This window comes from Gossypium hirsutum, chromosome A09 (genome assembly GCF_007990345.1).
Source record: "Gossypium hirsutum isolate 1008001.06 chromosome A09, Gossypium_hirsutum_v2.1, whole genome shotgun sequence".
In the NCBI taxonomy this organism is placed as follows: domain Eukaryota; kingdom Viridiplantae; phylum Streptophyta; class Magnoliopsida; order Malvales; family Malvaceae; genus Gossypium; species Gossypium hirsutum.
The window spans coordinates 5373263-5384114 of NC_053432.1; the positions used below are offsets into that span (position 1 = coordinate 5373263).

The 10852-nt window shown below is 31.5% G+C and overlaps 2 protein-coding genes across 2 annotated transcripts; one reads left to right on the forward strand and one right to left on the reverse strand.

Moving 5' to 3' along the window:
• The first annotated feature begins 3230 nt into the window (after nucleotides 1-3230).
• On the forward strand, nucleotides 3231-5937 carry LOC107926294 (probable leucine-rich repeat receptor-like protein kinase At1g35710). Its single transcript, XM_016857120.2, has 2 exons — nucleotides 3231-5268; nucleotides 5502-5937. Exons 1-2 carry the CDS (start codon nucleotides 3268-3270, stop codon nucleotides 5523-5525), a joined length of 2025 nt encoding a protein of 674 aa, XP_016712609.2. The 5' UTR covers nucleotides 3231-3267; the 3' UTR covers nucleotides 5526-5937.
• Nucleotides 5938-7886: 1949 nt separating this feature from the next.
• LOC107926286 (40S ribosomal protein S9-2) lies at nucleotides 7887-9728 on the reverse strand. Its single transcript, XM_016857107.2, has 3 exons — nucleotides 9605-9728; nucleotides 8887-9268; nucleotides 7887-8240 (listed from the first exon to the last, which is right to left on the reverse strand). Exons 1-3 carry the CDS (start codon nucleotides 9630-9632, stop codon nucleotides 8057-8059), a joined length of 594 nt encoding a protein of 197 aa, XP_016712596.1. The 5' UTR covers nucleotides 9633-9728; the 3' UTR covers nucleotides 7887-8056.
• Nucleotides 9729-10852: the final 1124 nt, after the last annotated feature.

A 10852-nucleotide genomic window follows, 5' to 3' on the forward strand; every position in this document is an offset into this window, starting at 1 on the left:
TGTTTATTTTCAAAATTCAACTCATATTACGAGAGGTGAGTTGAGCCTCGGCTCACATGCTGAGGTATTTTTAATATCTATTTTTTTAATTTATATTTTTCAAAAATCAACTCATATTGCAAGAAATGAGTTGAGCCTCTGGACACGCTGAGGTATTTTAAATTTCTACTTTCAAAAATCAACTCGTATTGCGAGAGGTGAGTTGAGCCTCGGGGCATGCGAGGTATTTTCAAATCCTGTTTTAAAAAAAATCAAATCATATTGCGAGAGAAGTGAGTTGAGCCTCGGGCAACATGCCGAGGTATGTTCAAAATCTATTTTTCAAATTCTATTTTTCAAAAAGTCAACTCATATTGCGAGAAGTGAGTTGAGCCTCGAGCCACATGCCGAGGTATGTTCAGAATCTGTTTTTCAAATTCTATTTTTCAAAAAGTCAACTCATATTGCGAGAAGTGAGTTGAGCCTTGGGCCACATGCCGAGGTATGTTCAAAATCTGTTTTCAAATTCTATTTTTCAAAAAATCAACTCATATTGCGAGAAGTAAGTTGAGCCTCAGGGCATGCCGAGGTATTTTCAAATTCTGTTTTTAATTTCTGTTTTCAAAAATCAACTCATATTGCGAGAAGTGAGTTGAGCCTCAGGTCACACACTGAGGTATTTTCAAATTATTTTTCAAAAATCAACTCATATTGCGAGAGGTGAGTTGAGCCTTGGGTTCACATGTCGAGGTATTTTCAAAATCTACTTTTCAAATTAAGTTTCAAAAAAATCAACTCATATTGCGAGAGGTGAGTTGAGCATTGGCTCACGCACTGAGCTATACCAATTTCTATTTTTAGTTTATGTTATTTAAAAATTCAATTCATGTTGCGAGAAATGAGTTGAGCCTCGGCTCACATGTTGAGGTATTTTCAGTTTCTGTTTGTTAAATCAACTCATATTGCGAGAGGTGAGTTAAGCCTCGGGGCACACTGAGTTATTTTCAATTCCTGTTTGTCAAAAATAAACTCATATTGCGAGAGGTGAGTTGAGCCTCGGGGGCATGCTGAGGTATTTTCAATTTCTGTTTTTTTATTTTTTATTTTTTATTTTTTTATTTTTTTATATTTTTCAAAAAAGTCAACTCATATTGTGAGAAGTGAGTTGAGCCGCGGGTCACATGTCGAGGTATTTTCAAAATCTGCTTTTAAGTTTCAAAACTAACTCATATTGCGAAAGAATCACATGCTGAGTAAAGAATAAAGATTGGAGCTGATGGAAGACACTAGGTTTGGCCTCTGTGAACTTGCAGCGGAGCAGGTCAAAGTTGCAAGTTTTGTCCCCCTGAAGTTGCAGTGAAGCTGATCGAGGATATCAGATCTTGTCTTGCTAAAGTTACAGAAGAGAAGACTACAAACCTTATCTCACTGAAGCGATAGAAGAGCAGATTGAAGCCGTAGATCTTATCTTTCTAAAGTTACAAATGAGGCAGATTGAAGCCACAAATCTCATATCCTTGAAGCTACATTGGAGTAGATTGAAGTTACAAGGCATATATCAGAAGATGCAGTGGATTGAACTCAAAGCTACAAGACACGATGGACTAAAAAGAGACTACCTGAACAAGAAGAGCACCAAAGAAGTAGTTAGTAGAAAATGAGTTTCACATATACCAAAAAGTGTTATTTAAGTATTAAAAAAATTAAGTAGTCATAAAATATGTTTCGTATATATCAACAAGTGTTAGGTGTAATTGTAAGACACATTATACTTTTAAAACAGAATATATGTTCAATCTTAGAGACAATATTGTTGAAAGGGGTGTTCATGAACTCCGAACATGGACCACAAAATAGACATGTAGAATTTGTGAGATAAATGAAAATTTTGAAGTTTAAAGGTAAAATATTCAAAAGATAATGTTAAAATAAATAAAATAAAATAAAAGATTCTACATTAAGTGATAAGTAACTCTTTATCTATTTATCATTTTTCATACTTCATTATTGAAACAAATTCTATAATTTATTTTTTTATCGAACATGCTTAAAAAATTAAGTGAATAAAAATATTAAATTTTAGATGATTTAGTTTTTTTCAATTGATTATCAAATAATTGGCAAAGTTAAATCTTAATTTGGTTTTAGAATTAAAATTAAAATTAAAAGTTTGGTTTTAGATCAAGGGGTTAGAACAAAATTTTAAACCATAAGGGAACAAGTTGAGTTATTTTCAAAGTTTGGTTACTTTAGTTTGTAATAATAATTTAGACGTAAGATTTTATGATTTCTATCAATTTGATGATGATTATATTTAAAATGATAAAAAAATAAAATTCTTTTTAAAAACTTAGAAAATTAAAAAAATTAAAAATTATATAGAAGTGAATATTTAGTAATATTTTTCTAAAAATAATAAAAGAGTTGATTTTCCAAGTCTTTGCAATATTGATTCTAGATGTTCTTCAAAAGCATGAAACTCAACTAGAGAATATTACTAATTTGGTTTCAAGAAATCAATTACAACATTTCACGTTGGTGTGATAATAAAAAAACAATATAAGAAAATGTTTTGTCAAGCATTGCTATTTCTGGACCCATCGATATAAACATGTAGGCAAATGTTAGATAAAGACTAACAAAGACTTTGAACTTTCAAGTCAATAATGGTCGATTGATCTCTTATCGACATGGTTTTTAGTTGTTCTACAAGTTTTTTCAGGGCATCAATTGTAAATAATTAAGAGATATGATAGCATGTGGAAGCTACGCATTACTAACTTTTATTGTCGAACTGGAATATATGATTTCAACGCATTACTAAATTTAGAAATCAATTTGAAAAAATATTTTGATAAAATAGTATGTATATATATTACATAAAGTTGAATATTATATGAGATAGTCCTTTATGATATAATTACAGGTCCTATCCCCGCAGTTGTTGGAAATTTGAAAAATCTTGTGAGTTTAAATATATCAACGAACAAATTGGTTGGTCCAATCTGACATTGCTTTATGGAGTGGTATTAGTAAAATAAAAAAAGCATCGCATTTTATTCAATTATCACCTTCTTAGAAGCTTCAACAAAGAAAGACACAACATTTGCTATAACTTCCAGTTTACTTCTAAGAGACGAAGACAAGTCCTTAACATAATATTAATCAATCTGTGTTAGACAATGCCTAAAGACTTTGAAATTAATATATATCCAATAAACTTAAATCTGTTTTATATGTATTTAAATAAGCTCAAGTTTGAGAATTGGAGTCCTCAACTTCATAGCTATGAAATCCTACTTTTACACTTCTATCCCTACCTTCTTTTTACTCTCTATAATTGTGATCACTAGTGGAATTACAAGAGCAACGAACGATGATTCTAAATGGCTGGCAGCAGAGGCACAAGCCTTGATGGAAACAGGGTGGTGGAGTAATTATAAAAAGAGAGTTGGAAACCATTGTATGTGGCCTGGTATTCGATGCAATGCTGGAAGTGTCGTCGATACTGATCTTAGTGGCCATGGTCTGAATGGGAGCATAACACCTCAAATAGGAGCACTTTCAAAGCTCAGGTACCTCAACCTGTCTTGGAATATCCTTACAGGTGAGTTACCTTCTTCAATTGGAAACCTCACTCAATTGGCAGTGCTTGATGTTTCTTGTAATTATATTTATTCCATTCCCAAGGCAATTCAGAAGATGGAGAATCTTGTTTCTCTAAATTTGTCAAGGAATAGCCTTACAGGTAAGTTACCTTCTTCAATTGGAAACCTCACTCAATTGGAAGTGCTTAATGTTTCTTATAATGATATTCATTCCATTCCACCAAATATTGGAAAGCTAAAGAGTATGGTTGATCTTGATCTCTCAAACAACTGGCTTGTTGGTCCAATCCCATCTTCTGTCAGCAACTTAACCAATCTTGCCTCGTTGTACCTTCAAAGCAACAAACTTGATGGATCCATTCCAGAAGATAATGGGAGACTAACGAATTTGGTTGAATTGGATCTATCCTCCAATAATCTTGTTGGTCCAATACCATCTTCTGTCAGCAACTTAACTAATCTTACCTCGTTGTTCCTTCAACTCAACCAACTTAATGGATCCATTCCACAAGATATTGGGAGACTAACGAATTTGGTTGAATTGGATCTATCCTCCAATAATCTTGTTGGTCCAATACCATCTTCTGTCAGCAACTTAACTAATCTTACCTCGTTGATCCTTCAACTCAACCAACTTAATGGATCCATTCCAGAAGATATTGGGAGACTAACGAATTTGGTTGAATTGGATCTATCCTCCAATAGTCTTGTTGGTCCAATACCATCTTCTGTCAGCAACTTAACTAATCTTACCTCGTTGTTCCTTCAACTCAACCAACTTAATGGATCCATTCCAGAAGATATTGGGAGATTAACGAATTTGGTTAAGTTGGATCTATCCTCCAATAGGCTTTCAGGTCACATCCCTTCCTCTCTCAGCCAGTTAAATACATCGGTTGCTCTCTACGATAACAAGGATTTATGCATTCAAGGCTGCCTTCCTTGCCCTTCAACGAAGCACAATCTGGTCGTCATTATTCTTGTCCCGACATTGTTGTTTCTTATCTTATTCTTTGCATTGGTGATATTCATCCTTTGCCGACAATATAGAGCTAAAGCTTTGAAACATGATCCAAGTCCAACCAAAAATGGAGATTTATTTTGTATTTGGAATTTTGATGGAAAGATTGCATTTAAAGACATCATCAGAGCAACAGAGGATTTTGATATCAAATATTGCATTGGAATGGGTGGTTATGGCAGTGTTTACAGAGCAGTCTTACCAAGTGGCAAAGTTGTTGCCTTAAAAAAACTCCACCGATTGGAAGCGGAGCAACCGGCTTACGACACAAGTTTCCGAAATGAGATCAAGTTTTTAACAGAAATACGACACAAGAACATCGTCAAGCTCCACGGATTTTGTCTCCACAACCGTTACATGTTCTTGATTTATGAATATATGGAAAAGGGAAGCTTGTTTTATGCCTTGAGCATTGATGAGGAAGCTATGGAATTGGATTGGACAAAAAGAGTGAACATTGTCAAAGGTGTCGCACATGCTCTATCTTACATGCATCATGATTGCACCCCTCCAATTGTTCATCGAGACATCTCAAGCAATAACATTTTGTTAAACTCTGAATTGGAAGCTTTTATTGCTGACTTTGGGACTGCAAGACTTCTTGATCCTGATTCATCTAATCGAACTGTAATTGTTGGGACGTATGGATATATTGCCCAGGTTCTGCACCTTCACTCTCTTCTTTTCCTTTTTATTTAGTTTCTGCTGCTTATTTGTTTCGAATTACATATTAGACTAACGAGGGAAACAAGGAGGAAAAACCAAATTAAGAAATATCAAATATAAATAAATAAAATTTAATTCTAGATTGGAGGATTCAAATGCAAACATACATGCTGATTACAAAATATAAATTAACATGTATTTAATTATTTTTGTTGTTGTAATTACAGAACTTGCTTATTCGTTGGTTGTGACCGAAAAATGTGATGTTTATAGTTTTGGAGTGCTAGCACTGGAAGTATTGATGGGAAAGCATCCTGGTAAATTATTGTCAACACTATCATCATCATCATCTAGTGTCCAAAATTTCATGCTAAATGAAATTTTGGACCCTCGATTATCAACCCCGAGAAGTCGAAAAATGGCAGGAGACATCGTTTTTATTGCTGTCATTGCTTTTGCATGCTTACGAGCTAGACCCAAAGCTCAACCAACAATGAAATTAGTGTCTCAAGAATTCCTACACATCAAGTCTTGCAATGCCTCTTCATAAAATATCATTGATCGAGCTTAAGAATCATGAGATATTTATGAGCGGAGAAAATCACATATAAATAAATAATTTGAAGTTGATGTAATAATATAGGAACCAATGGAAAGTGATAAGTAGAATTAATCTTTCCATGGCACTTCATTGTTATTTATAGTTGCTTTCTTGTTTTCCTACAAAATATTTAAAATTTTGGGTTCAAAGACATAACTTTTAATAATTAGAACTATGTTTTAACAATGAAGATTAATCTTCAACTTTAGTTAAAATATTTCTTAAAATTAAATACTTTAATTAATAATAAAATTAAATATAATAAACTTAGCTCAGTTGATGAATCTTGAAGTCAAAACTTAATTGAATTTAATTAATTACCTTCTCCACAACAGAGTACTTATTTGATTAAAATAATCAAATCACAAAATGAATTACATTATAAAAACAATTTTAATTCTCATATCAACTATCTTAATTTACATTAAATAAAAAATTTATTTAATTTCCATTGTTTTCAATTCTTTTTAGGTTTTGATTTTATTGAATATGGTTTAAATGACTTCTTTAAACAGAATCCACATTTTAATATAATTTTAGAAATAAGTCCAATTTTAATTTAATTTTAGAATTAAAATTAAAAGTTTGGTTCTAAATCATGGTTTAAATTGAATCACATCTAGATTGTAGGGGTTGGAACAGAATTTTAAATCTTAAGGGGTCAAACTGATTTTTTTTTTTTTTGCTTTCAAAATTGGTTTTTTATTTTTTTTAATTTGCAAATTTGAACACCAAATTAAGGTGGGATTAAATAAAATTTATTTACTGATTTTAGACTCATTTAAACTCAAATTTACTGATTAATGATTTCTTTTTTTAGTTTTGATGTCCCAAGCTTTTGATATAATAATATTTAAGCTAAATTTTTATTTATATTTCCTAAATTATTTGATGAAAATATGATTAGAAATTTTATCAAATATTTTCAAAGTATTTCATAGACCTGTAAAAATGTTTAAAAACATGTTTTAAATGTGTTTTAACTTATCTAAATGTTTTTTATCCAATACCAAAACATTTGAAGTATTTTAAACTCATTTTATACAAACTTGAAAAAATATATTGATACCCTAACCTAATTGTATCGATACAATTAAAATAGTAAGTAAAATTGTAAAATCCTGAAACTAAGAGATAGTATTGATATTTCTAAAATGTATCGATATGAATTGACTTGTACCTATACCATAAGCTCCAACAACTACTATTTTCAAACACTACATTACAACGTAATGTTATAAAACAGTTGACAATGTTACAACATTAAATTCGGTCATCTAGAATTTATTTTGTAAGTTCAATCATTTACTAAAACGATAGACAACGATTACTAAAACAACTACAAATAATTTTAAAAAAAAAAAGAAAAAACCAGAGTTAAATTCGTTAATTAAAAAAAAAACTTTAAAGTTACTAACTCGTGTTAAGTGCAATTGTAAAGCACTATGTTACACTCTAAAAAAAGATACAAGTTTAAACTTTGAGAAAATATTATTGATAAAAACAACCACAAACTTCGAATTTAAATCATAAAACTAACATAAATAACAATAAAAATTACAATTTTACTTCAAAAATATCAATCAATAATTAGAAAAATATTATAATATTATCTACAAGATTACAGATTCACTAAAAGCAGTACTGAGTTGTAATAATTAATTCCTAAAACCTAACAAAAATTTTCAGAAGAATACCAAATTATTGAATACGTAGGAAATTAAATTAAGCAAATTATAAAAATTCAATAAATAAATAAAATCAGTAAATTAGTAGCACTTCCAAAAGTTACTTTTTGCATAAGCACTTGAGCTTTGGCACCAAGCAAAGCTTCAATGGCCCAATGCTCCAAAACAAAAATACTTAATGATAAAACACATAATTAAGCGCTCAGTAATTGTAAGTGACACATCATGAACCCTACAGACTGCAATTCATCAACAGCTTAGCTACAAAATGCATGACATTGATCGAAATGGTGAACCATAATTTAAACATTTTAATCTCAAAATAACAAAATTGCTCAATTTAACATAAAATCCGAGACAAATACAAATGCGAACATCCACTACATTAAAGGTCTTGAAACAAAACTCAAACCATGTCTAATAATGTAGGAAATGGTAATTTCCCATCACAGGCTCTTTTAGGAGTGCCCTATTGCCAATACTAGCTGAAGGTTTACTCGTCTTCCTCTTCATCACCATCTCCACCAGCGGCCTTCTTGGCAGCTGCTCTCTGATTCCTTCGCTTCACTCTTCCGGGACGGCCACCTCCGAACGGACTTGTCAGAGAGAAGTCGATATGTTTCTGGGAGTCAACCCTCACCATAAAGGATGGGATGTTAACCACCTGCCTTCCGACTCTATTAAGATGAGAGAAAACATCAGGTTACATTTCGGGGCATTGATATTATATTGTGGACAACAAAAAGCATGCATCGAGCAACAAACATATTCAAGTAGGCTTACATATGCAAAACATATCAATCAACCAATCAAGTATCCATGCATCACATAAAGTAATAAATTGCACAACTGCAAACCAAAAGCCGCATTGGCACATCAGCAATCAGCCAAGGGATTTTTCAGAAAACTAGAGGCAGCCGATCATGTAAATTCTAAGAAAAGAATGAATGTTCTTTAAGTTTTATATCATGAAAACATACTTCTACTCTAAGCCAAAGTGGTGTTTTAGCTGATGAAGCAAATTCATCATATGTGAATACTTTCAAACAAACAGTCATCATTCATGAACACGTAACAGAAGACGTCCGGTACACATGGAAAACAAACATGATGCAACAGAACACCAACTATACAGATTTAAAAGATACACCATGTGCTATGTGCAATAAAAGACAATAACTGAACATTCCGTGGACACCCTAAATGTCATGACATAATCCTAGTAATAAAACAAGCTCGACTTACAACTTCAACAAGTGCATCTACAACCAACATGGCATGAAAGTAAGCAGCCAAAAAACAAAAAAAAATGTAAAACTTTACCTGATGTGACGTTGCCTAATCAACACACGAGCATGGTGAATTGACTTGGCCATACCAGTCTTGAACACAAGTGTTTGCAAGCGGCGTTCAAGGAAGTTCTCAACAGTCAAAGCCAATACATAATCGAGCTTGTTCTGACTCTCATCCAAAAGTCCATATCTGTTCATCCTACGAAGAAGAGCTTCACCTTCGAAAATACGACGAGGGTTCTTCTCATCAAGAGTGAGAAGATCCCTAGCAGCATTTCTGATTCGGCTCAAAGCATATTGAACCCTCCACAACTCCCTCTTACATCGGAGCCCATATTCTCCTACAAGCCTCAACTCAGCATCCAAACGTTCCTTTTCGTATGGACGCCTTGGCTTCTTAAATGTCTTCCCATCTACAACACCATATCAATTTCACCAATATATAAATAAAGATAATGAAATAATACAATAATTCCACTACTTAGCAACCCAGAGATCAATAACCTAACCCCAAATGGAGCTAAAACATTATACATCTTATGGGTATTTGATTCTTTTCACAGACTACTAAAAAATGCAGCAAAACCCATAAATAAACATGAATTTTTCCCATTTATGATTATAGAAATTACACCATATAACTTTTCATGGTAAAGATACGAAATCAAATTAAACAACAGATATAATTTAAAAAGAAAAAACAAGCAAAATGAAAAAGAGAAGCAAAATAGAGAATGGATTTAACTTACAATTGCGGTAGAAACTGACGTGAACCATGGCGGCGTCGGCTTCTTCTCGGAGGCCAGAAAGCGAAAGAGACAAAAACTCGGGAAAATGGGGGAGACTGAAGGGGTGATCTTTATATACAAAGAAATCATTAACCCTAATGTTCTCTTTAGGGCTTTTAATGGGCTTAATTTATTTGGGCCTATTAAATCTAAACTCAAAACAAATTTATTTTATTTATTTATGAATTTTTTCGATTCCACTACGGTTAAAGTTTATAATGTAAAATACTAAAAAAAGTCACATAATAATTTTTTAAATTTGCTTTAGAATAAAAAAATAGTTTGCGAAAAGTAGGTTTATTGTGCACTATTGTTATTAAAAAAAGAAAATTGAAAGAAAGTATTTGAATGTGTGTTAGATTTGTCCAAGGGTTCAGTAGCCCATCTAATTTGGTTTGACTTGAATCGGGTTTAGATAAAGATTTTTGCATTTCGATCTGGTTCAGTCCGAATTCAATTTAAATAATAAAAAAATATTTTTAAATTAAATTAAATTATAAATATGTATAAAATAGTAACTAAAAATATAATTTTAATATTTTATTATTTTTTAAATAATAAAATAGGTTTTTTGGGTGGCCTAGCTCAACTCAAAAATGAGCTTAAGCTTGAAAAATCTTTTAGAATCGAGCTTTAGCCCGAACCATGAAAACTTAAATGAATGGTTTATAGTGGTATACCGTGGTCTCTAGTCATTTTCATATATTTTGGCTCAATCAATGACGAAGTCGGAGTCTATTTAGACATTTTTATAATATATATATATATAAAATTTTAAATTAATAACGGTAAAATTATACTTTTAATCTTTAAAAATAATAAAAATTTAATTTAATTCTTTAAAATGATATATATAAATTATTAAAATAACGAAATTACATTTTTATTACAATTAAAATATATAATTTAATTCTCAAAAGATTTGTCAGAGTTGGTAAAATTAATAATACAGGCGTAGGTACATAAATATTGTGCGAATAAATTTGGTTTTGTCTATTTTTATTCCTAATGATAAATATATACATTTCGAGTAGGTTGTTGGCTTTTTCTTATTCTTTGTGGGCATAGAAAATCTGAGACTCAGAGAAGCTTCTCACCGTTCAATGTTACATTTAATAATTTTATATTGTGTTTATGTTTTTCCTATTAATGAAAAACATGTCAATATTTTTGAAAGTTGTTCAACTGTACGTGTTTTAGTTGCTCAGC